The sequence below is a fragment of the Schistocerca piceifrons genome, chromosome 2 (genome assembly GCF_021461385.2).
Source record: "Schistocerca piceifrons isolate TAMUIC-IGC-003096 chromosome 2, iqSchPice1.1, whole genome shotgun sequence".
NCBI classification, from domain to species: domain Eukaryota; kingdom Metazoa; phylum Arthropoda; class Insecta; order Orthoptera; family Acrididae; genus Schistocerca; species Schistocerca piceifrons.
This window is the reverse complement of record NC_060139.1, coordinates 83,696,173-83,723,445: the sequence shown is the minus strand read 5'-3', so window position 1 is coordinate 83,723,445 and position 27,273 is coordinate 83,696,173. Positions and strand designations below refer to the sequence as shown.

The 27,273-nt window shown below is 37.9% G+C and overlaps 1 protein-coding gene across 1 annotated transcript in view; it reads right to left on the bottom strand.

Annotated features, from left to right (window-relative positions):
• Positions 1-1,410: 1,410 nt before the first annotated feature.
• LOC124775164 overlaps positions 1,411-27,273 on the bottom strand; it is a 232,351-nt gene continuing 206,488 nt past the window's right edge. The window contains exons 20-25 of the mRNA XM_047250002.1: positions 23,146-23,384; positions 21,134-21,473; positions 16,756-16,982; positions 12,133-12,330; positions 8,931-9,092; positions 1,411-4,489 (exon numbers count right to left, since the gene is read on the bottom strand). Coding sequence (XP_047105958.1) covers positions 4,277-4,489; positions 8,931-9,092; positions 12,133-12,330; positions 16,756-16,982; positions 21,134-21,473; positions 23,146-23,384 — 1,379 coding nt within the window. The 3' untranslated portion in view covers positions 1,411-4,276. The remainder of the gene's footprint in view (positions 4,490-8,930; positions 9,093-12,132; positions 12,331-16,755; positions 16,983-21,133; positions 21,474-23,145; positions 23,385-27,273) is intronic.

Genomic DNA, 27,273 nt, shown 5'->3' with positions numbered 1-27,273 from the left:
TGGTGAAATTGTCCCATTTGAGATGTGAAGACGGCTCTGCTGGTGGCTACCGAGTTCAATAGGTGCAACAGATCATACACTGCAGCCCACATAAACACAATGACATTTATTGAGTCAGTTCAAAGACCATCAACAGCTTAGTTAGATGGCTAGCTATGTTGGCAAAAGAACTAGCAACACGCTTAGAGCGTAAGCACTATTAGAGTGTTGTGGAATTGTTCCTAGAATTGACCGAGATCCTCTGGTTTGAAAACAGGCTTAAACACATCTTGAATAAAACTCTGCCAATCTTGGAAGCCTACACCTTGATATCTGTTAAAACTGTAATGCCCATATAATAAGTCACATGAGCACTACACAAAGGATGCACCAGTTAGAATTGCACAGTATGATGAAGTGTGGTATACACCTGTAGGTTTCGTAAGTTACAGAAACTCCTCTACATGCCCACGATCAATTACATACCATATTTTGAAAAAGGCTTCATTAAATTTGGAGGGGACAGTCATCCTTCCAGAACAGAAACTTTAAAAATGTAATATGGTGTTAGTTAACTGCAAGAGTGTCCATGATAAGGTCCCAGAATCGGTCTCACTTATTAATGTAATAAGGCCCATGAAGTTTTAGAATCAGAAAGCTTGCAGAAACCAGAATTGAGCTAAATGAACCAAGACATTTTACTCCCCCCCCCCCCCCCCCCAAAAAAAAAAAAAAAAAGAAAAAAAAAAGTTTCATTGGCCTATTAAGAGAAAAGTAGATAACAGTAACACCATTTCTAATCTGACAAGTTCTTCCTGTTATTTTTTTATACATAAAGCTACTTCAAAGTTTTCATCATTGTAGCGTCTATTGCAATTAATATCTCAGTGTATGAGACAGTCATTATTCACATGATGGTGGCTTAAATAGTGAAAAGTCATACATTGAAGAAATAAAATGATGTTGCAGAATGTTAAGCAAGTGTTCCTTTTTTGTAATTACTATAAAAATATATTATCTTTTGTTTAACCATCACGTCAGTTTCCTTCCATAACTGAACTGCATAAACATATTATTACTATACCACAGAACTAATGCTACAATCTATTTATATTTGTAATTTACCAATACTTTATTCAGTTACATGCAGTGTGAAAGAAAAGCAATTTGATGATTTATTACAATTTGTGATTATGGCCTATGCTGTAATGCCTTTTAAAATGAATATACACGAGCATCCAACCTGAATACTTTGTTTTTCTATCATAAACATTGACTTGACATGGCTGAGTTTCTGGTTACACAGAATAGTGTTTCTACGTAAATTATGAGGCAGCAAGGCAAGAGAATTATGCACTGCTTGGTAGATTCTTATACAATTTAGAATATGTTTGAGGTAAGAAAGGCAAAAGGAAAATAATGTATACAAAATTTTAAAGCATCAAAATTTTTCAATTTTATTTTACACTTTCTAAATGCACACAAGTGTGCACACAATATCTCTCACACATGTGAGTGCATGCTTGTGCCCGCCCACATATACATCTCACACACACACACACACACACACACACACACACACACACACACACACACACTCTTTTTATATACAAAAAGTGGAGAATACTATTACATGTCTTATCTTTTCACCCTGCATTAATTTGTGAACATAAACTTTCTTTCTCTTTGTCTCTTTATATAGTTATATAATTTATATATTTAAATATTTATTTACTTCACTCATATAAGAATAAGTGAAAATTATAAAACAAAGAGAAGTTTCTTTCCATACTAATATAGTAATTATCTTCCAAAAGATCACAATAGTGAGACACTTAACTCCTTTAACAAACTGCTTTCCTCAGTAAAATACTCTTTACACATAGCACCTTGTTTGCAACATGGTAATAAATGACACTCATACCTCACCTTTTGTTTACAATATATTTCACTTGTTGAGTTTTATATAAAACATATTTGAAAATAATTTTAACAGCACCTAAATAAGACTGTGTAGCTCTTTCTGGTATAAGCGTAATTTGATACATTTATTTGTATAAATTTATAACAGTAAAATTAAGCTTAACTGTACAATCTATAAAAACTCATCCTGCAGACTGATAAGTCTCATGTAGAGAATTATCTGCTGCTGCAACACCTCCATTATATGTCCAGGTCACAGACAATATACAACATAAACACACATTCTTCCCACAAGTATGTTATAATGAACAGTGAAATTAATACAATGAAAGGTCTGAAAAAGTTGAACTAAGAGAAATTCAGTATACCCAACTGATTCTAGGAAGTGGACTAGTTTAACAAGCATCTGCACAAGAAAATATACTTATGAACTAAGGAAAATACCATATGGCACATTTATACACCATACTCTGAACACATGAGAGTCAAACTGCATAGTCCTTCACCTGGTAACATAAGATGTGTTCTATTGTCTCTGACAACTAGAGAATGTTTTGTCGTCCTAGCACAAGGGCGGAGCTTTGTAAGGAAATTATATTAACAATGCTAGAACCATAGCACATGAAATGACACATTCAAGAACTGGACATTTCATATGCTGATGTTAATACATATAAGGATATATGAAGGGATCTTGAGTTTCATAACATATTTTATTTCCCTCACATTAGTAAAATAAGTTGACTATTGGATGAAACCAATGCACATGGGTACATTTGGAAAGTTATTTTTAATATTCTGAATGTAATTGGAGTAATTCAGTTTTTCATGACTATTATGCAACTATTATATAATGATACTAATTTTTACAACTCCTTACAAATCCACAGAAGAGTTTACTAATGCTTTTCAGTAAAAATTAAAAATATTAAGCACTCTATACCATAATTTGGAAAGCAGAAAAATTACACAACCAATTTAAAAGATGGGTGGCAATTGGCTGCATACAGCCTACTTTCTGACTTTATTATTCTTCCATTTATCTTCAAATAAATTTTGACTAGTTGTGGTTCCTTACCGATTCATTTGATAAATTATTTTTGATTATCAAGAGTACTACCTCATTTATTTGTGACCAAAAGAGTACTAAGAGTGAAACAAACACAAATGCACAGGATGAGTCTACTTGCAAGAAAAGCAGTCTCAAAACGGAACAAACATTTGAAATGGCACCTGCTCTTAAATCATTCATCCCGCATTTTTAAGGGATATGTAATAAAATGAAGACCATTCCTATGTTACCAGTTAAGCTATAATCCACAACTTGTGATTGGAAATAATTTTAAAAAGTAAGGAAAGTGGTCCAGCTCCCTAAGAAATCAGAAGAAAAAGTAACTTAGAAAAATAGTTCAACTTACTAGATCTCATTTTTATAAAACTAAAGTGTCCTTAAAAGTATTTTATTAATTTCTTTCTTTTTTCATTCTTTTTATCTATGGAAACAGTTGTCTGAAATGCAGTCTGCAGATTTTTTGAAAATCATTAACATACTACAGCAACAGCCCACAGTAATTTAAACAGTATACACACTACAGGCATTCAGTGAGAATTAGTACTGTACATAATTTGCACTACTAGCTGGTTCCTTTTCGAATGAAAAATTATACATGTATCAATATCTCTGATTGTTAACTTGTGATAGCGAAGGCGCATCAGAGACTGATGCAGGAAATCTACTATACATTAACAATGAGAGGAAAAAAATATACATCATCAATCTTTAAATATACAATATCTTTCTTTAAGACGCTTGCCAGTCTTTAGCTTATTGACACCTCAATCTTTCATTCTCAACTCTGTAACAGAATGTAGTAAATAAATCCCATCAATCTAGACTTTACTAGTGTGCAGTCTTTAAACAAGTGAATCACTACGTGATTCCAGGCACATGCAATCGTTCACTGGCTTGTTCCATTATATACAAGAATCTTCTGTGGTCAATAAAAATAAATACTATTTATATATGCAGAAGGCTGACAGGTATAATCTGATATAAATACACGAAACAGCATTGCACTTATTCTACATTCTGATCATCTTGCACACGATGTTAACTATGACTGTACCAACAGTATGCACAACAACATTTTAATATTTACATTCTCTGTTTGCATACCCACCCTCAGCTTTGAATACTAATAACACAGAGCCATCCCAGAACAATAAATACATTTGAAAAGTTTCTTTGTATGCAAAATTTTAAATTTTGAGCACACAGTCTGGATTTACAAATATGCTGCTAAATGTTCATGGAAAGTATTTAACAAAACAACACAGATGAGATATTCTGAAAGAGATTACGACTCTAAATTGTTCACATAACACCTGGTTCCATTGTAAGTTGTTTGCTTGTGGGATCATAATAGCCTGCTAAGTAGTATATATCATTATTATCATAAATAGTGGAGAACCTATGAGGTTCAGCACCCAGGCGTTGTATGTATGTTTCTAGTGGCAGCACTTCACATTTATGAGAGATTGTTTGAACATCATTTTCATCACTGTGTGGCGACTCAAACAATGCACCCTGAAATAAAACAATAAGCCTACTTGTAAAAAATGCTCAGCTTATTTTTCACAAAAATCTCAAATTACACAGATCAGAAAAATTAATAAATGCAGCACTCATCCTATGATATGGGAAAATTATGAGCATAAGCCCACAAATTTTAATACTGCATTATTTTCTCAGAACATTCACCACATGACTACTTCTTACAAAGTTTTATTTTATCCATAAAATAAAACTACAGGACAGACACAGAATTATATAATGTTTCACTATAATTAACAGTCACAGTCCCCACACCATAGTCCATAAAGGATGTAGCAAATATAAATTAAAAATGTTTCATAGAAGAGCATTTGGGTGTCAGTCTTGTTACTTACATTTTTTATCCTTATTAGGAACTACAGATTTTCCAAAACATTTTATATGTTATTCATTCAGAAGAAGCAATGTCGTATCACTTTTACTGCCCCTTTTTTTTATGTAGGTGCATTATCAGTTTGCCTTTTATTAATTTATTCACCCAGGGATTATCTCTCAATGATGCTGGATATGCACAATATAATTAAAATAAAATGCACAAATGGGAAATCCATGCAGCCAGAAACAGTGGTCATGTGTGTGAGAGTTTCATTTGTTTGTGTGTGTGTGTGTGTGTGTGTGTGTGTGTGTGTGTGTGTGTGTGCTCTGTGATCTAATTCAGAAGAACGCGTTTTAGCCAAAAGCTCACTTGTATAGCAGTCTTTTCTCGTGCCTGTCTGCAACTCAACTTTTCCGCAATATGATGGGTAGCAATCTATCCTTTTCAATATTCTCAAATATAAATAAAGACAGAAGTTGTATATATAATTTTTTAAACTGTTCTGTAGTTGATAATCTCCACAATATAGTGCTCCTTTCTTAAAACTCACTGCAAGTTTGAAGTACTATACCCTGAACGGGGCAGAACAATATGAGCAGATTATTTGTGGCATATAACGAGGCATGGAAATACTTGATATTTACGTTCAGACAAAGCATGAGACATCCGCTAGGAACAATAAAAGTGAAGTAGAGGCCAGTAAGACAAACTGTGTAAAATATTATAATACTGGGCGGTTGTAATTGTGGTGCAACTACTCATGGAGGTTGAGTGTGGGCTGTAATTATTGCATGGCAGTGAAACTTTGTAGATATGGTAACACATTAATGCAGGACCAATTTAAACTGGAAAACAAATTAGTTCCAGTCATGGCCACTAGGTGTAAACCTGGTTCTGTATGCAGTTTGCATGATGATGTGACATCCATACTGTCATTTGACAAGCAATAACATGAGTCAACAGTATGGCTATTGAGGAGAGACACTGTGTGTTATTAGTGAAACTGTTTTATGTGAACGGCAGCTATTACAGTGCTGCATTGAGAGAGTATCACCATCTGAAAGGTTTGAGGAGAGGCAGAATGTCATTAAATAATGAAATTAGAAAACATGGGTGAGCTTGGTGTGGCACATGAAATAGGATGGCATCCTATCCTAATGACACTTATTGACAAGGTTGCTGTTGCTGTAATGACCATGCACCACATATCTCATGTAGTGCTACTGTCCGTGCAGTGTCACAAAAATTGTCCATCCCATGGCCAACTGTAAGCAAAGTTTGACGGTCTGTTTTACAATGGTACCCATACAAGATGCAGACGGTGCAGCAACCATAACATCATGATCTGCAGCAACATTCTGAATTCTCTCTTCAGTTTCTGTCTTGGATTGAAGTCAATGAATATCTACCAAGTTTTGCTACCATATGATAAGTACAGCACACACTGCCTCCATGAGTAGTTTAATTATAATCACACTGATTATGCAGTGAAAGACTGGAAATGTTCTTCACTGAATGACTAAGGTGATCAAACAGTTTTAAATGTGAGAATAACATGGCTCTCAAATTATGGCAGTAATGAAAACTAAAGAAGGATGAGGATATAGTCCTTCCTTTAAAAAATGCTCCTATGCAAAACAAAAAATGTAAGTGAAGCATTTGAAAATGTTCACTCACCTGCAATGGTGTATTTAAGGCCACGGAGTTACAAAATTTGGGGACGGACTATGAAGATGGTTCGAACAATGCACATATTGTTTGTAAGTAGCATTACTATAGAAAAAAGGGAGACATTGCATGCAATAAACAGAGTTTTCCTCATTGTCATTTATCAATTGGTGAATTTTGACTATAGTAAATCTGTATTTCCAATGTCTTTTTTTTTGTGTGATTCCTGAACATCACAATTAGAGATCATTTTCAGTCCTTTGATCTACGACACTTTCTCTGTTTCCTTTACTTCTGTTTTCACAGAAACCTGATTGTTTGCTAAGTGTGAAGTTTCATTCTCTTCAAGAGTACAGAAATATATAAAATAACTTAATAACCTTGTATGCAGCTACTGAAATTTCTTTCTTTGAGCTCAGCTGGTACAATAAGTGGTCCAAGCCTTGGATGAGACAATACTCATATTGTCTGCTGGCACCGCCACACAGCAACTGTAGCCAAAACAGGCTTGTTTCCACTTGCCACAAGTTTTCTGATAGGGAGAGTGTCCAAATTTTCCCTTCTTGGGACAATAGTTCACCTCGTGCTTAGAGCAGCCAAAGGGCACAAGTTTGCAATAAATGAACACCATATACTACAACAAGTCCAAGATTCCCTCACTATCTAAAGAGACAACATCTCCACCAGTCCAATTTGCAGTAGAAGGCAAGTCAATCATCATCAGGGAGACACAAGCAAACGTCCCACAATTAACTTCTCTACCTAACCTCACTGGCCACATAAAAAAATTGTCAATGCTGCCCCTACAGACCAACTGAAGGAGGGGAGTTATCTTTTATTTCCTCCTGATGTTACGATATTATCAGCTGAAAACTTGGTAAACACCTGAAGATAGCACCTCCGCCAAGTACGTATAGTGCTTCACAGCTGCATCACCAAAGGTGTGCCTCAGGCTGTATGCCAGGATTTATGTGGACTCACATCAGTCTTTTCCAACTGGATGTTATCAGAGCAACTTATTTATCATCATGTCAATATTGTGAATCATTTGTGAACCTTGTTTGGAACTAGTTTGTGTACAGACTCTCAATTCAGTTACTTTCTTGCTGGTGGATTTATGCATTGGACTACATACCAAATGGACTAGTGTATTGTTTTTGTTTGTGACAATAATATGATTTGCAGAATATAGACATATGGTGAAGATTGAGGTTCTGAGGAAAAATATATCTTCTCATCATATCCTACAACCGAGTGTCCTGTTGGTCTAATTGTAGTACAGACATCCCCTCTATTATTTATAACTGAGGTTTGAAAGTCATAATGCTACCCATCATTACTCCAACATACTTCACAGTTGGTCAGCCCTGAAGTCATTCACCACCTCATGGCTCATTTAAAGCTTAGCACACCTCCACCATCTTAAGATGGAACAGGCTGACTTGTGCAATATTTAAATTTGGCTTAAAATGATTAAATCACAGAAATCACTGAGTATTTACAGAGGCCACAAGAGACCTTACAATGATGCAGTTATTTTATCTCTGTGTGTTGTGATCTGGTCTTTAGACACTACTATCTGCTCCACATGTATGAGTTGGAATCACAAAACAAGTTATTTTATGGGTGCGACATTCAAAGAACACACAGCACTGAAATCAGTCCTGAATTCCTAATTAAAATAGAGAATTTTTTCTGCACATTCTTTGAAAGGGGAGAATTTTACGGTAATGAAAAACCACTGGAAGAACTGTCAAGGGTAGTAAAAGTTTGATATGAAAACATGCGGATGAAAATACTATGTAACATCTGGTGACTATGCATAAAAGCGCCAGCAGAACCTCACAGCACCAGATGTGTATTACTGTTTATATTACACTTTACAAATGGAGATGTGCACGTTTTCATGAACAATCAGTAGCCATTGTTAACAATAATGACAGAACAATCTAGTGGTTTTTCCTCTAGTGTTTATAGAGTGTGCATTTTATTTTTACTATTACAGTCTCCTTGTGGACTGAATGCAATCAGCAACATCATAATTTTGCCTTAACAGTGATAGTATTTCTCTGAAAAAAAAAAAAACACACACACACCTCACTTTGCCAATGTACAGCCTACAGTGTAGTACTGTCATCTTGAGTAGCCCCCAAATATCCCAATGTATGGTAGATATGAATGCCTTTGAACACTTCTGGGGCGTTAAGGATTTACACATTTTATCAGTCCATATCCTCACCATAAACACATTTCATTTGTACGGAAGATAACATTCATTCCCACCCCTCCATCCCCCACCCCTCCCCATCCACACACACTTTCCTTTGCTACTACATGGTATTTTTTAAAAGTATGGATTTTGAGTATGAAAAATTCTGTAAAAGTGTCTATTAATGTAAGCCAATGAAAAAATTATTAATTAAAACTCACGGGATATTTTAGAGGTGCACATCCATTAGTCTCTTCTGGATGGTAAAACCATTTGACACGTACTACCATGTTAGTACCCCAAGCTTCCCACATTGATTCTATGCGACCAATGTATGGACGATCAGGTCTTCCAGTTGACAGAAAAACTGCACAGTCACCAACCTATAACAAAATTTTATTATACTTATACCAGTTTCTTATTTATTTCAACTATTTTATATTCTGCCCTGACATACTGCTATGTAAGTTTCTGTTCAGGTAAAGGAAAATAACAATTCACTTTGCAGTGACAAATTTACAAGGCAAATCCACAAGCAATAAAAGCTTATCCATTCTGTTCTGTTAACAGTATCAGTAACAACAAATGACAACTAGTAATTTTTGTTTTGACAACGCATTCTTTAAACACAGAAATCTGGCATTTCTTTTTTGTGTTCATTACCTAAATGCTTCTCATCTGTTTGAATGAAGTTATGAGCCTTCTTTCTTGAATGACACAAGTTCCACCAAAAATGTGTAATTACAGATAATACTGTTTATTCATGTCAAACCTCTGGCCATTATTGACAGCGGAACTATTTTTAAGTGGCCTTACAGGTGCACATCACAAATACACATAATATGATTTTCAAAAGGTCCTCACAACAATGACCACATGTAACCAACCACATGTTTGTTCCTCAACTTGCAATCAGTAGCATTAGTAAAAACCCCACAAAATCCATTAAAATTGCACTTTTGGCAAAGAATCAATCACTGAACAGAACCATATGTAAATATACTCATCAAAAACTGGCATCACATAACATACACAAATAAATTATTAAACTTTTATATGCATTATAAATAATGTGCAGATAGTCCACAATGGTGTTGTGGAATAAATAAATGTGATTACTATTAGGCATATGAGGATTCTGAGTTTTTACAGCATAATCACTGCAGTGTAAGGTGATGAACATCTTTCGCTTCAATGGATAACTTTACTTAATCAATGTACAAAACCCAACACTCCTTACACCATTTTCACTTTTTGACAACAGTCAGCATCCAAATGTGCCTTTACTGGTCAATGCCAGTTCTTTCTAATGAGATCTACGAATACTGTCTACTACCTTTATACTTCTCTTGATGGGTGTATATTATTGTTCTAGAAAAGAAATTATTCTTTCATCTTACCTAAGATAGTCAGTTCTCTATGATTAAAATCATGACCCACTGTGAGATGGTACAGCTGTTAAAGCATTCAACTTGCATTTGGGAGAAACAGGCCCATCATGGCAACCAGATTTGGGTTATTGCAGTTTCCCTTCATCAGTGCTATGATTCTTTCCCTATCCTTGTCTTATCTACAACTGTACTTCATCTCTGATGACTCCGTTGTTGACACAACAATGAACTCTTATTTTTCTTTCATTGTAAGAAATACTATGAATTTTCCTACACTACTTATGACTGAAAAGAACAGCAGTAAAAATCACAATTAACTTTTTTAATGTAACTGTGGACACTTCTCCCTCAGAAGGATATTTTGAATATCCATCAGGATATTTCGTCCATTTTGCATTCATTATTGTACAGTACAGTTTCTCTGTTGCTATGTAGAATGCCTTTAGTAAATACACTCCTGGAAATGGAAAAAAGAACACATTGACACCGGTGTGTCAGACCCACCATACTTGCTCCGGACACTGCGAGAGGGCTGTACAAGCAATGATCACACGCACGGCACAGCGGACACACCAGGAACCGCGGTGTTGGCCGTCGAATGGCGCTAGCTGCGCAGCATTTGTGCACCGCCGCCGTCAGTGTCAGCCAGTTTGCCGTGGCATACGGAGCTCCATCGCAGTCTTTAACACTGGTAGCATGCCGCGACAGCGTGGACGTGAACCGTATGTGCAGTTGACGGACTTTGAGCGAGGGCGTATAGTGGGCATGCGGGAGGCCGGGTGGACGTACCGCCGAATTGCTCAACACGTGGGGCGTGAGGCCTCCACAGTACATCGATGTTGTCGCCAGTGGTCGGCGGAAGGTGCACGTGCCCGTCGACCTGGGACCGGACCGCAGCGACACACGGATGCACGCTAAAACCGTAGGATCCTACGCAGTGCCGTAGGGGACCGCACCGCCACTTCCCAGCAAATTAGGGACACTGTTGCTCCTGGGGTATCGGCGAGGACCATTCGCAACCATCTCCATGAAGCTGGGCTACGGTCCCGCACACCGTTAGGCCATCTTCCGCTCACGCCCCAACATCGTGCAGCCCGCCTCCAGTGGTGTCGCGACAGGCATGAATGGAGGGACGAATGGAGACGTGTCGTCTTCAGCGATGAAAGTCGCTTCTGCCTTGGTGCCAATGATGGTCGTATGCGTGTTTGGCGCCGTGCAGGTGAGCGCCACAATCAGGACTGCATACGACCGAGGCACACAGGGCCAACACCCGGCATCATGGTGTGGGAAGCGATCTCCTACACTGGCCGTACACCACTGGTGATCGTCGAGGGGGCACTGAATAGTGTACGGTACATCCAAACCGTCATCGAACCCATCGTTCTACCATTCCTAGACCGGCAAGGGAACTTGCTGTTCCAACAGGACAATGCACGTCCGCATGTATCCCGTGCCACCCAACGTGCTCTAGAAGGTGTAAGTCAACTACCCTGGCCAGCAAGATCTCCGGATCTGTCCCCCATTGAGCATGTTTGGGACTGGATGAAGCGTCGTCTCATGCGGTCTGCACGTCCAGCATGAACGCTGGTCCAACTGAGGCACCAGGTGGAAATGGCATGGCAAGCCGTTCCACAGGACTACATCCAGCATCTCTACGATCGTCTCCATGGGAGAATAGCAGCCTGCATTGCTGCGAAAGGTGGATATACACTGTACTAGTGCCGACATTGTGCATGCTCTGTTGCCTGTGTCTATGTGCCTGTGGTTCTGTCAGTGTGATCATGTGATGTATCTGACCCCAGGAATGTGTCAATAAAGTTTCCCCTTCCTGGGACAATGAATTCACGGTGTTCTTATTTCAATTTCCAGGAGTGTATTTCAGCATTGTAACAAGTTTCTAATCTATAATTTTGAGAATAGTTGTTCAAGCAGAGTTTTGAATGGCTACAGCACTTTTTGCCAACGATTATGTGCAACCATATTTGACTAGCCGATGAGAACACAACATAAGAAATTGTCAGGAGAGACTCACCCTGATACTCTCCTTGCCCCGTTGGATAGCTTTGTAGAACTCTTTACGTCCTCGTCCTTTAGCTCCAGGTCGCTTGAAACCTCTTCCTGACCAACCCCATAACTGTCTAGCTGGTAGGAATGCTGCCATTTTGCTTCGACTCTCGACTGATGGCTGTCTGTCACGACACTTCTTAGGCTTCACAATCTCTTTCTCCTTCTGTAAACATTACACAACAAAGTTCTTAAATCAGTAAAATTACCCACATTTTAAAACAGCAGTGAAAGGCCACGTTTTATTTTCATACACAACATCCATTACAATCACCACATCATAGTTTATTTTCCTCCATTACCATGAACACATGAAACCCAATCTGGTATGGACAAAATATTGTTTTATTGTGTGTTGGCAGGAAGAGAGGAGAAGGAGCCTCACACACACACACACACACACACACACACACACACACACACACACACACACAATACAATAGACATGACAAGAAGTAAAGACCATCTTGAATGTTTTGTTGTTGATCTACATCTACATCGATACTCCGCAAGCCACCATGCGGTGCACGGCAGAGGGTTCCCTGTGCTAGTACTAGTCATTTCCATTCCTGTTCCACTCAAATCGAGCAAGGGAAAAACGAATGTCTTTATGCCTCGGTGTGAGCCACAATGTCTCGTATCTTATCTTCTACATCTACATCTACATACATACTTCGCAATCCACCACACGGTGCGTGGCGGAGGGTACCTCGTACCACAACTAGCATCTTCTCTCCCTGTTCCATTCCCAAACAGAACGAGGGAAAAATGACTGACTATATGCCTCTGTACAAGCCCTAATCCCTCTTATCTTATCTTTGTGGTCTTTCCACGAAATATAAGTTGGCAGCAGTAAAATTGTACTGCAGCCAGCCTCAAATGCTGGTTCTCTAAATTACTTCAGTAGCGATTCACGAAAAGACTCCCACCCGAGTTCCTGAAGCATTTCCGTAACACTCGCGTGATGATAAAACCTACCAGTAACAAATCTAGCAGCCCACCTCTGAATTGCTTCTATGTCCTCCCTCAATCCAACCTGATAGGGATCCCAAACGCTCAAGCAGTACTCAAGAATAGGTCGTATTACTGTTTTATAAGCGATCTCCTTTACAGATGAACCATATCTTCCCAAAATTCTACCAAAGTTGACTATCCGCCTTCCCCACAACTGCCATTACATGCTTGTCCCACTTCATATCGCTCTGCAATGTTACGCCCAAATATTTAATCGATGTGACTGTGTCAAGCGCTACACTACTAATGGAGTAGTCAAACATTACAGGATTCTTTTTCCTATTCATCTGCATTAATTTACGTTTATATATATTTAGAGTTAGCTGCCATTCTGTACACCAATCACAAATCCTGTCCAAGTCATCTTGTATCCTCCTACAGTCACTCAACGACAACACCTTCCTGTACACCACAGCATCATCATCAGCAAACAGCAGCACATTGCTATCCACCCTATGCAAAAGATCATTTATGTAGGTAGAAAACAACAGTGGACCTACCACACTTCCCTGGGGCACTCCAGATGATACCCTCATCTCCAATGAATACTCACCATCGAGGACATCATACTGGGTTCGATTACTTAAGAAGTCTTCGAGCCACTCACATACTTGGGAACCAATCCCATATACTTGTACCACCGAGTCAAACGCTTTCCAGAAGTCAAGGAATATGGCATCTGTCTGATACCCTTCATCCATGGTTCGCAAGATATCATGTAAAAAAAGGGCGAGTTGCATCTCGCAGGAGCGATGCTTTCTAAAGCCGTGCTGATGCGTGGACAGCAACTTCTCTGTCTCAAGGAAATTCATTATATTCGAACTGAGAATATGTTCGAGAATCCTGCAACAAACCGATGTTAAGGATATTGGTCTGCAATTTTGAGGCTCTGTCCTTCTACCCTTCTTATATACAGGCGTCACCTGCACTTTTTTCCAGTGGTCTTTATGAGCAATGTATGTTGGTGGCAGTAGAATCATTTGGCAGACAGCTTCAAATGCTGGTTCTCTAAATTTTTCATAGTGTTTCTAGAAAAGAACATCTCCTCCCATCCAGGGGTTTCCATTTGAGTTCCCGAAGCGCCTCCGTAACACTTACGTGTTGTTCGAACCTACTGTTAATGAATCTTAACAGCCCACCTCTGATCTTCTTTGATGTCTTTCTTCAATCTGACCTTGTACAGATCCCAAACACCCGAGCAGTACTCAAGAGTACATCCCACCAGTGCCCTATATGCAGTATCCTTTACAGGTGAACCACTCTTCCCTCAAATTTTCCCAATAAACCCAAGTTGACCATTCGCCTTCCCTACCACAGTTCTCACATTGTCATTCCATTTCATATCCCTTTGCAATGTTACACCCAGATATTTAAAAGATTTCACTGTGTCAAGCAGGACACTAGTGATATTTTACCCAAACCTTACAGATTTGTTCCTCCTACTCATCTGAAGTGACACAGAGGGAGAAGCCACACACAGGATGAACCTTTTTCAAATAGTCACTGCCTCCCATTAGATAAAATGTGTGATTCGTCACTGTGGGGAAAGGGGAAGAGCAGTAGAACAGAAAACCACTCAGACAAAATAAAAAAGGGGAGTAATATCACATGAAAGTTTAAAAATGTTCCACATCTGGTTCATAACTACTTAAAATGTAGGTTATAAATAGCTATTAAGTGTAGGTGCAACTTTTCACCTTCTGGCTTCTTTCTCAACACCCCCCCCCCCCCCCCCCTCCTTTTCCATGTTAAAACTGAGTTCACTAGAGATTGAGTATTAGCTTATCTGCACAATCATTCAAGAAGGACTCCAGTGTTGTATTGTAAAATGAACAATGCAAGTATTCAATCGAATCAACAGGGGCTCTGGAATACCAACACCAAGGTGACCAACATAAGTTTCAGATAACCTTTTCTGACAAGTATCTCTTGTTACCAAATAGTGAATTTGGCTGTGACTGGTGATGGTACTGGATCCCAGTCTGACAGCATGAGTGATGGCAGGCCTGATTGCTTGAAAATGGGTCTATGGCCCTGAAAATGTTAGCAAGAAGTAAAGATAAGCAAATACAATAAAAAGAGTAGTTGCCAACCATTTTTTCCTAAGCCGTCTCTGATACCACGACATTTCTGATTTTCTAGTAGAATACTATGACTTGCACAATCAATGGATTTTATGTGACTTATTGAACACTAATCGGCAACATTTTTTCATGAAAATTTTGTGTAGTCTGCTTCATGAATTGAAAATGGCTTGTTCTTTTGAAATCTATATTAAGACTGATTAAATACCTTATTTTTGAGAGAGGGGTGTTGTCATCCTCGAACACAATCTTTTCAGTACCTTCAGAGAGGAAGGAATTAGGGAGACTGATCAGTAATTATTAATATCTTTCATACTACCTTTCTTCTAAAGGGGCCTGGTAATAGCATTTTCAGTCCATCTGGAAACACACACTGTGATGTAACTGAATACACTGTACATATATGTGAAGATGAGGATTTTACTAATTTACTTGAAATATTATCAGCTTTGTGAGAGTTTTTGCTTTTGAGAAAATTAGTTACATTCTTAATGTCTTGGGCAGATCATGGTCTAGTTGTGATACACCTATACATATGTGACAGTTTTTCTTACATGTATTCTATTACCTGTCCATGCCACACATTGGCTAGTACACTTATCATTTATTACTTGGCTGCTTTCTTTTATAACAAACTCCTAATATTCCTTAACAGATTTCCCAGTTTCTCTTTTAACTGTTACCCATATGGATTTAATTTAAATATCTGAATTATTAATTTCAGACGTTATACAGAGGCTTTTTAAACTGTTAATAATTTTCCTACAACACAGTATTTCTTGTCATATGAAATCAGACCTACTTAATTTTCTTTTTGTCTGGGTGTGACGGGGAAGGGGGGGGGGGGTGTCAATGTTAGATACAACTACATTAAATTTCAGAACGACGTGCCACATGATACAGATTCCTCCAGTTAGCTTCCTTTATAGCTCCCATGAAACATTTTGTTACCATGTACTGATTACCCTAAATGTTTTCCATTACACCACTTTATTGTAATCAGGTAAATTATTTTGCTAGTTATGCACCATGGTGAGAGGCATTTCACCAGCAAATTGAAACCATTAAACTTCCTGGCAAAATTAAAATTGTGCTGGACCAGGACTCAAACCTGACACCTTTGCCTTAACACTGGCAAGTGTTCTACTTGCTGAACTATCCAAGCACGACTGAAAACCAGTCCTCATAGCTCTTCTCCTACTTTCCAAACTTTATGGAAGTTCTCCTACAAATATGCTGTTTTATAGCTTGGAGACTTTAGATCGAACTTTCCCCTTCACATTTCTCACATATTGAATTAATATTGTGACAGATATATTTTTTAACTATCTTCTTGTGAGACTTAAAGAAAATCTTGGCAAATGACACTGTGGCTGTCAGTTAATCACAAAGAATCAATAATTCACTGCATATTTTAATTATTTTCTTTCAGTTTAGAGTCAAGAATCCAATGTACCTGCCCCACTATAATAACATGTAATTCCAGAAATTACCTTTGTCTTTGTAGCAGGCTGAGCAAGGTCTTCATCTACCTCACTTGTACTGCCACTGATGCTGTCTCCAGTGGTACTGCCACTGCTTGTTCCAACACCACTTGCACATGCATCACCAGATGTAGCAACATCTGTTTCTTGACATTTATCTGGATACTGGCCGTCAGATACATGCACAATCCCATCAGCAGGTGAGGCCTGAGATGCACCATCTGTACTGGTGTGGCCTATAATTGCAGAAAAGAAAATGTTAAGCTATGGGTGTAAATGCATTTAACCTTTCAGTACACAAAAATGTCTGATGACTACCACAATCTTTTAAAAGTAATCAAAAGATAAAGTCTGTAGTGTAACTACATAGCTATGTTCTCTTAAAATTACTCTGTAGCAGTGTGTGTGAAACTGAAGAACAATTACTCCAGTTTCTGCTCCTATGGAATCTTGGGATAATCACTGCACTGTGATACCCTGAACTAGAGAATGTGTTGTTATTGTCTATGGCATGTTATTTGGCAACACTATTCTATCCCACACTCAGCTTTAGATGAGTCGCAGCCTTTCTTCATCCTCAAATTGTTTTAATCACCATTTTAATGGCAACTTAAAAACTGCATACTAGTGAAATATGTTTTTGTAAATAGTCACAAGATACATATACGAATACGTCTTTTATTCTTTTGAAATGAGTACACTGTCACACTACTTCCTATTAATGTATATTAATTTTAACTTTCTGCTTTCAGTTTTCCTCTCAATAGATTTTATATGTATTGGGATTACTTTCACCTTCACACAAACAGTTTTCCTTAGAGCACTGGCCGAATACAGTTACGATATACACTAAGTGATCAAAAGTATCTGGACACCACCAAAAACATACGTTTTTCATATAAAGTGCATTGTGCTCTCACCTACTGTCAGGTACTACGTATCAGCAACCTCAGTAGTCATTAGACACTGTGAGGGAAGAATGGGGCACTCCGCAGAACTCACGGACTTCGAATGTGGTCAGGTGATTGGGCGTCACTTGTGTCATACATCTGTACGTCCACACTCCAAAACATCCCCAGGCCCACTGTTTCCAATGTGGTAGTGAAATGGAAACTTGAAGGGACACATACAGCACAAAAGCATACAAGGTGACCTTGTCTGTTGACTGACAGAGACTGCTGACAGTTGAATGTGTAAGAGGCAGACATCTATCCAGCCCATCACACAAGAATTCCAAACTGCATCAGGATCCAATGCAAGTACTATGACAATTAGGCAGGAGGTGAGGAAACATAGATTTCATGGTCGAGGGGCTACTCATAAGCCACACATAACACTGGTAAATGCCAACTGATGCTTCACTCGGTGTAAGGAGCGTAAACATTGGATGACTGAACAGTGGAAAAACGTTGTGTGGAGTGATGAATCGCAGTACACAATGTGGCGATCCAATGACAGGGTGTGGGTAAGGCGAATTCCGGGTGAACGTCATCTGCCAGCGTATGTAGTGCCAGCAGTAAAGTTTCGAGGCAGTGGTGTTATGGTGTGGTCGTATTTTTCATGGAAGGGGCTTGCACTCCTCGTTGTTTTGCATGGCACTATCAGAACACAGGCCTACATTAATGTTTTAAGCACCTTCTTGCTTCCACTGTTGAAGAGCAATTTGGGGATGGCGATAGCATGCTTTCAACATGATCAAGCACCTGTTCATAATGTACGGCCTGTGGCGGGGTTGTTACATGACAATAACATCCCTGTAATGGACTGACCTACACAGAGTCCTGACCTGAATCATACAGAACACTTTTGGGATGTTTTGGAACGCCAACTACATGCCAGGCCTCACCAACTGACATTGATACCTCTCCTCAATGCAGCACTCTGTGAAGAATCGGCCTGCCATTCCCCATGAAACCTTCCAGTACCTATTTGAACATATGCCTACGAGAGAGGAAGCTGTCATCAAGGCTAACGGTGGGCCAACACCATATTGAATTCCAGCATTACCAATGGAGGGTGCCACGAACTTTTAAGTCATTTTCAGCCAGGTGCCCGGTTACTTTTGATTACATAGTGTATGTATTTGTTTATGAACAAGTCAAAGTAAACAAAACATATGAGAAACAATTGTCTCCTACCAATGGCCAGTTCTGCTTGTCTCCTCTGCATTAAAACACATAGGACTCTGCACCACAGAGAAACTCTTGAGTACAGATTTGGAACAACAGAAAAAGTTAGGTAAAAGGTATTGGCGGTGGTTATGCGATTAGACACTTTAGAGTTACTGGCTTTCTTGCATAATCTTCGTAATACAAATGCAACTGTTTGACATCCAGGAAATTTACATTCTTAAGAAAATATTATTTAATTACAATTATTTTTTTAAAAACAGGTTTTAAATAATACAATAAACAGTTAAATGTGAAACTACATTATTACACAAGCAGTCAAAGAAATTTAAATATCTTTGAGAAATAATTACACCTGACGGTTCAGAAAATGCAGCTGTAGAAAGCAGGTGTTCTAAAATGGAAGGTGCTTTTCATCTGTGCAAAGACTTATACAAAAGCAAAAGCCTGTCTTTAAACCTAAAACTCTGTCATTATGACACCGCAATTAGACCATTAGCTTTGTATGCATTAGAATGTTTAAACATGATGAAGAAAGGACCACTACATAAACTTGAAATAAAAGGCCGGAAAAATTTGAGAAAATCCTTGGCCCTATCAAAGAAAACACAGAATTCCGCCGAAGACATAACTGTGAATTAAATGAACATACAGAAGATATTGTTACCAGCATGAGGAAGGGGAGAATGATGTTTTTGGTCATTGCATGCATTCATCAATTTCAAAAACAAAATCGTATTCAAAATGGGCAAGCCAAGTTAAAAAGGATTTACAGGAAGCTGTAATTTCATTTGATGACATTTAGGATCGAGAAGTTTTCAGAGAAAAAGTCAAAATTACTAAAATCCTTATTTTGCTTACTACGCCAGTTCCACGTTCCGCCTGCAAATGGTCAAAACAGAGAAAAGAAGCACAGTCAGCCAAAATGAAAATATACTGGCAAAAGAGAAAAAACCATCTGGGAAGAGGTAAAACTCTTCGTGGTCCATAGCAGGCCAAAATGACAGCAAAAAAAGTACAGCCCATGCACGCATTTATGTTCATATAATGCAATTACACATACAGCAAAATGCTGTATGTGGAAGACAATCTCACAAAATCAGAAACCAACAACTACTGCGACTATTTTATAACAAATTTTAGGCTTATGAGAAAAAAACATTACTCCATACTTGAGGACACAAATGTATGTGGCAGACAAACAATGTGTTTTAAATTCTTCTTTTCAGTCTGCAATAACAAATATATATTTATTTAATGTAAGCATTTTCCGCTAAGAATAAGCCTGAATTCATTTGACTTCTTCAGAAAATTATTATTAGTGCATCAGTAAATCATGTTTTGTTTCCCAGCATCCAGCATGTTGCCATGCTTATAATTAAAATATGACATCACCTGGTAACGAATCTGTGCTGAAACTGGTCATTTTTGCTTTGTAACAATACAGAGGAGGCACTGAGTGACAGACATCCATGGACATTAAGTATACCAATCTATTATTAATGTTGGAGTATGATCTAAATGTACTCTGCTTTCAAGTACTAGTATAGTATTTTTAATGGATTGCTTGGGATTACACTATTATTAAACTGAACTTTCACTCTTCCATTACTGAAAAGATGCCAGATTTCATTTATCTTTATACTGATAGGTCAAAACATTCCCAAGGGGAATGTACTAGATGCAGACAATGGAGAAAAGAACAACAATTGATGATAAAATCTGTTGCTTCATTATAGCAGATGTAGATTTCAACTATTACATAGTCATCTTCAATGCACACAACAGGCGACATTCGTTCAAAGCGTCATGTAATAAACAATATTGGTTGCTGTAGAACATACAGGGATTTATGTTTTGACTGTTGTGTTCTCCACAGTTACCTATATTGTTTATTACATGACACTTTGGATTAATGTCATCTAGTCTCATACGAAACCAGTCCCCCCCCGGTCACTCTCTCTCTCTCTCTCTCTCTCTCTCTCTCTCTCTGTGTGTGTGTGTGTGTGTGTGTGTGTGTGTGTGTGTGTGTGTGTGAGAAAGAGAGAGAGAGAGAGAGAGAGAGAGAGAGAGAGAATTATGAAAATAACTGGCAAACAATATTTCATCATACAGTTTATGCATATTCCAGTATTTATGAGAACACAGGCAGTTGCTCTACACATTTTGTATTTTTGATGTATGTGTTGAAATCAAAACCATTTGCTAAAAATTATCCATATCAGTTGAATTATTGGTGAAGGTGTTAATTTCCTTGCCTGATTTTGAAGTGGAATCACTGCCAGAGTCCCTTCTATGTCGATGTCTTCTCCGTCTATGTCGGCGGTGATGTCTCTTATGTCGACAATGTTCTTCACAGCAATGATGCTTCCTCCGTTTCTTCTTCAGCGCAACTCCTTCTGCCATAAGAACACCAGCACTGCATGATAATAAGCGCTTCAATTTATCACGGCGTCTTTTCTTCAGCCTACGGCGTTCCCTAAGACTGCTATTGTCCCCAACATCAAGTAATGTGGACCCAGATGATTGTTGAACAGAGGTTGTTTCATCTGTAGTAGTTCGACCATCACGATGCTGTGATGCAGTTTCTGACTGCTCCTGTATGAAAGTTATTAACAAAAAGTTAGTCAATTTCAGTGAAAAAGTGTTAATAATTGTTAGTCAAATAACACGAAATGCTTAATGTGTATTATGTAGCAATTAGTTATCACTGACTCACTCTTGTAACAAAATTAAATATCTAAGGAAGGGATGGATAAGGTTTTCCACAAATTACTGAAACACCAAAAGTGCAGTTAATACCAAACACAACAGATATCTATAAAGAATTTCAAAAAGGTTTTGAAAATAGACATCACCATCTGCTTGACAATCTGGGTCTAGACTGCTTAAAATGCTGAAAGAGATTGGCCTTACTACTCATTACTACAATTTCTTACCTTTGTTTCTGAAAGGGGAATAAATTTAATTATGTCAAATGCAGGAAGAACTACACGTATTCTGCTAGGAGAAAACTGTACCTACAACTCAAAAGAGAAAATTATCTGTAATAAATCTACTTTCTTAATCTTGTTTTATGAACTTTAAACAGTTATTAAGGCAGATGACAACCCACTTTTCTTCAATAGGAAAGGAAGAAACAAAAGTTTAAAATAATGGTGGAAATCACATGGGTTGCGGGTGTTAGATACGGGATTTTTGGGGGAGGGGAATTGACTTTTTTTTAGACATTATATTCCTTGGTTATCAATTTGAACTGAATGGCATTACGTGAAACAAAATGTATATTGCAGCAGAAAACCAAACTTCCTGGCACTAAGTTTGCTCAGTACAACACACAATTGGACATTGTTAATTGCCACACTATTGGGCTTTATTAATTGCTTTTGGGGCTGAAGCCACTAGTTATCCTTCAATTAGAACTTCAGTTATCTACAATAAGGATGTGTGAACCATGTTTTCACTCTCACATTAATGAACAATCTCTTGTGGCACTTGGATTGAGCCCAAAACCTCTATGTTGCAGTTTAGAGATACCTACTTCTCAACCATGTAAGCAAACATAACTTACAAGAAGCAATAATACTTTAATAATTATGAAGTTAACACCCAGAAAGAGATACATAACACTCTTATAAGTCTTCATCTGTCGTAACAAGAAAAGGCTGTATAGTTTTGTAGTTCATGAATTCCTTTGCTTTTAACTATCCAGCTGAAAGATATTCATAACCCTTATTGCAGTTTTGTTGACTTCTTTAATGTAGACAACTGATGATCAAAGGAACAATAACAGTGCTGATTCCCAAAACATTCAAGTGTTTTGCCAAATCATTCAACATATTTGCTTCTGACAAAACGCTGGTTAACTAGTATCACAAAGTGGGTGGTTTGAGGAAACATTACCTGAAGAACTCTACGCTAATAACTATAAATCAGTACACTGATTATTCTGTTAACGTGTACTGTTCTTTTCTAATCTCTCCCCCCCCCCCCCCCCCCAAGTATGTGTCTTAGATTTTCATTATACAGTTTTTAACCAATTCCTTACAAATTGTATCTCAAAAGCTATCAGTGGCAAAAACAATGTGCACAGAAGGATACAACTACATTAACAAAATGATCATCATCACTACTTGCATAAAAGCAGAAAACAGAGCAATTAGAAAACAACTGAAGATGAGGCTTAAGCAACATTTCACAAATACAACATGTTTAAATGTATATCATTCTTTTAAAGCAGGTATGTACAAATATAAGAAGAAAGATATACCTGCAACTGTGCTGTTGACCTACTCTCAATGTCCACAGGAGAGGAGCATTTTCCTTTAGCAGTTTCAGTAATGCTGCTAGACAGATCAGGTTTTGGTGTGACTGTAGTCACTGTATTTGTACCAGCAACACCTGTTGTATCATTACTTATTCGGCGGTCTTTTGAATGGCTCTCACAGCTTGTTCCAGAATTACGTCGACGTCTTTTTCCTAAGCTCAGAAGAGGGTTTGGATCATACTCTGCAACATTCAAAATCACTTGTTTAAGTGCATTTGATTGTGTGAGCACATTTCAGAACATGTTAAATAACACAATTCCAGCTTGACTTGAAGGTCTGAATTTGTATAAATCAAATAAGTCATTGTGATATTACATCCCAGAATTTTATTTATAAAAACTGTTCATCCTCACGAAGTTCTGTCATTCTACAAAGATACAGTAAGATGAACAGTCATTACATGAAAGACTTTACTCATATATGGAAGGGAATTAAATACAAGCAGCAGATGGATTACAGATAGACAGATATATAGATAGATAGATTATAGATTCAGTTTACGTTCCATAGACCCAAAAATGAGATGATTCTCGTGGCTGTGGAATATGTCACAAGGAATAACATAAAACATTTGAATACATTTCTTACCACCCCGATCATTTGTCAGGAGATTGTCAAAATAGGTGAATGAATTATGGTAAACTGGAATACCTAATCTTGACTGTTGTGACCAAGTGCTGTCATAACTGAAATCTAACAGACATTTTAACTTAAGCTGTTCTAACAATCCCTGTTAAGATACTCATCTATAGAGTAGAAGGAGTTGCCTATCAAAAAGTCTAAACCATGCTTTATCTGAAACCAAGTTTCTAATGGTTGCTGGCAATGTATTGAAAATGTGTGTTCCTGATTACCGGTCCCTTTTTGAACCAAGACAAGTGATTTTATGTCTTTATGTACATAGGTCTTATTCCTAGTATTGATACTATGTATTGAGCTATTGGTTGGAAATAGAGATATATTACTTGCAACGAATTTCATTAAGGAATAAATATACTGAGAAGCGGTGGTTAGAACACAAATTCCTTGAACAGGTTTCTACACGATGTTCTTCAACTTACACCACAAATGATTCCTATTACAGGCTTTTGTCACACTAAAAACTTTTGTTCTGTTTGACGAGTTACCCTAACATATGATCCTATGTGACACTCAAATGAAAGTAAGCAAAGTATGCAAGTTTTTTTTATATGTGTGTTTGCTACATCTGGCATCTTCTCACTGCAAATACAGATTTGTTTATGCACTTCAGCAATTTTATGGTATGCCCTTCCCAACTGAATTTATTACTGAGCTGTAATCCAGAAATTTAACACTGCCAATCTCTTAATCTTCATGTCTTAATATGTCATACACATGCTGGAAGGAAATCTCTTACAGGTTCTGAACTGCATGCAGTGGGTCTTTTCAAAGTTTAATGACAGCGAAAATTTGATAAGCAGTTATTTCTAAATCTGTACTTGGTTTGCTACTTATTACAATGTTTAATATAAACGGATAGTTAAAAAACCACTCACTAAGTGGTGGCAAAGGAACACACACACACACACACACACACACACACACACACACACACACACACACAAAGGATTTAACTTTTACAAGCTATCGGAACCAGTGGTTCCTTCTTCTGGGAGAAGAGTTGAAGGGGAAAGAACAGGGGTGAAGGAAAAGGACTGGAGAGGTTTAGGGAAAGGGGTACAATTCAGGAAAGTCATCCAGATCCCCATTTCAGGAAAGACTTACCAGACAGGAAGAGAAGGAAAGACTCAGTCTTTCCTTCTTATCTCATTGATAACTCTCGCCTGGCCCGGGGTTCTAGGTGACTTTGCTGAACTGTACCCCTTTCTCTAAACCTATTTAGTCCGTTTCCTTCAACCCTGTTCTTTCCCCTTCAACTCTTCTGCCAGAAGGAGCCACTGGCTCTGAAAGCTTGTAAAAGTTAAATCCTTTTGTGTGTGTTTTCCCCTGCTGCTGCTCGGTGAGTAGATATCTTATCTATCTGTTTACATTATATTATCAATAACTGATTTTTTCTTTGTTATTGCAATGTTTGTATCATCTGCAAACAAAACAAAGTTAGCATCTGGCAATGTAACAGATGAGAGGCCATTAAGGTACAAAAGAAAAAGCAATATCCCCTCGAAGGAACCTTGAGGAACACCACAAGTAATTAATTCCCCATCAGATGGAGACTGATCTGCTTACTGCACAGGTATTTCACAAAGACAACTTTTGTTTCCTATTAGTTAGATACGACTCAAACCATTTCGTAGCATTGCTGATGACTCCATAATATTCTAATTTACTTAAGAGAATGCTGTGGTTCAAACATTCAAAGGCTTTTGTCAGGTAACAGAAAATGCCACTAGCCTCTAATTTATTATCTAATGAATTAAGTACATTCTCCCTGCTAATTTAACTAGTGTTCTCTATATCACAACCCTTTCAAAACCCAAACTGTAACTTGGACAATATATTATTTGCAGTCAGATGCTTAAGGAAATGCTTGAACACAACCTTCTCAAACATGTTTGGAAACACTAGCAAAAGTGAAATTCGTCAATAGTTTGATGGTATCTCTTTGTCCCCCTTCTTGTTAAAAGGCTTAACTTCAGCATATTTTAGCCATTCTGTAAATGTTCTACTGTTAAGAGATCAATTACACAAATAACTTAAGATAGAACTCAACTCACAGGAGCACCCTTTGATTAACTTTGTTGATATGTTATTGTACCCACTAGAATAGATAGATTTTAAGGATTTTATGATGGATACTACTTCTTCAGGAGACGTAAGTGTCACTTCCATTTTACTGAAGTTATTTTAAAGACTAGTCTCAGATACTCCACTGCACGGTTCACCAAATCCGATAACCCCAAGCTGTCAGTAACAGAAAAAAAGTACTGAAACAATGGAAAACCCAGGATGGAATGTAAAGATATTATGAAATTGTATATCTGTTGTCTATTTTTGATGCAGGCCTTACTGGCCGAAAGCTTTCTTTGCGACAGATATTTTCTTGTGCTTATCTGTGACTCGGCATGTCTGCTATATGATGAGTAGAAACAACGTACTTGTTTAAAAGATTTGCAACACTACATGCACTTGTTACCAGTGTCTCATCTATTTGTAGAGCTATCTGTTCCTCTTCCTCTTTGGTCCCCCCGACTGTCTTCACTATATCCCATACTGTTTTTATTTTGTTGCATATATAAGCACATCTCACTCAAAAGTGAGATACTGCAGGTACAGTTATTTAGTAGTCAAATACCAGATCTCTGATTAATGATGTGCAAAAATAGATTGATCCCACAAGCATGTGCAATAGAATACACTATCACACTATTCAAATGTATTTTTAATAGTTTCTGATATTGTTAGTGAGGCAGCTGCCAGATGGCAGGGTGATATGTATTCTTCATTTGCATTATGTTGGTGCACAAGTTCATAGTATTTTTCTGTAAGTTGGTAAACACAACAGATACACATAACAGACCTTAGTTCATCAATAATATTTTGTCCTTTACTATTTACAACAGTCTGCAAGCTGGGGTATCTTTTTGGTTCCACAACTGTAGAAATCACATGGTTTTGAGGTGAAGATCTCATCAAGCCATGTTTGGAGCGCATTTTCATCCAGAGAGGAAGTTCCTTGACAGTTGTTCAATATAGAGCGGAGAAGATGAAAATCTGAGGGCACAAGATTGAGTGAATGAGATGGGTGTGGAATAACCTCCCAACCCAATTACTGTATAGCGTTTTTTTGTCATTCTATCAGAATGCCGGTGGGCATTATTTTGGAGTAGCATCACTTCATGCAGTCTGCCTGGTCAATGTTCGTGGACTGTGTCTGTAAGACATCTCAGGTGTTGACAGTAAATGTCAGCTGTGATGGTTACACTTCACCGAAGCAATTCGTAGTATATCACATCATTGCTGTTCCACCGTACGCCTAACATCAGTATTTGTGGATGTGTGCAGGTGTTTGTACGGGAGTTGCTGCTTTGTTTGGGCTCAGCCACTCTTATCTGTCCTTATGGTAGCATAAAAACACCATTTCTCATCAC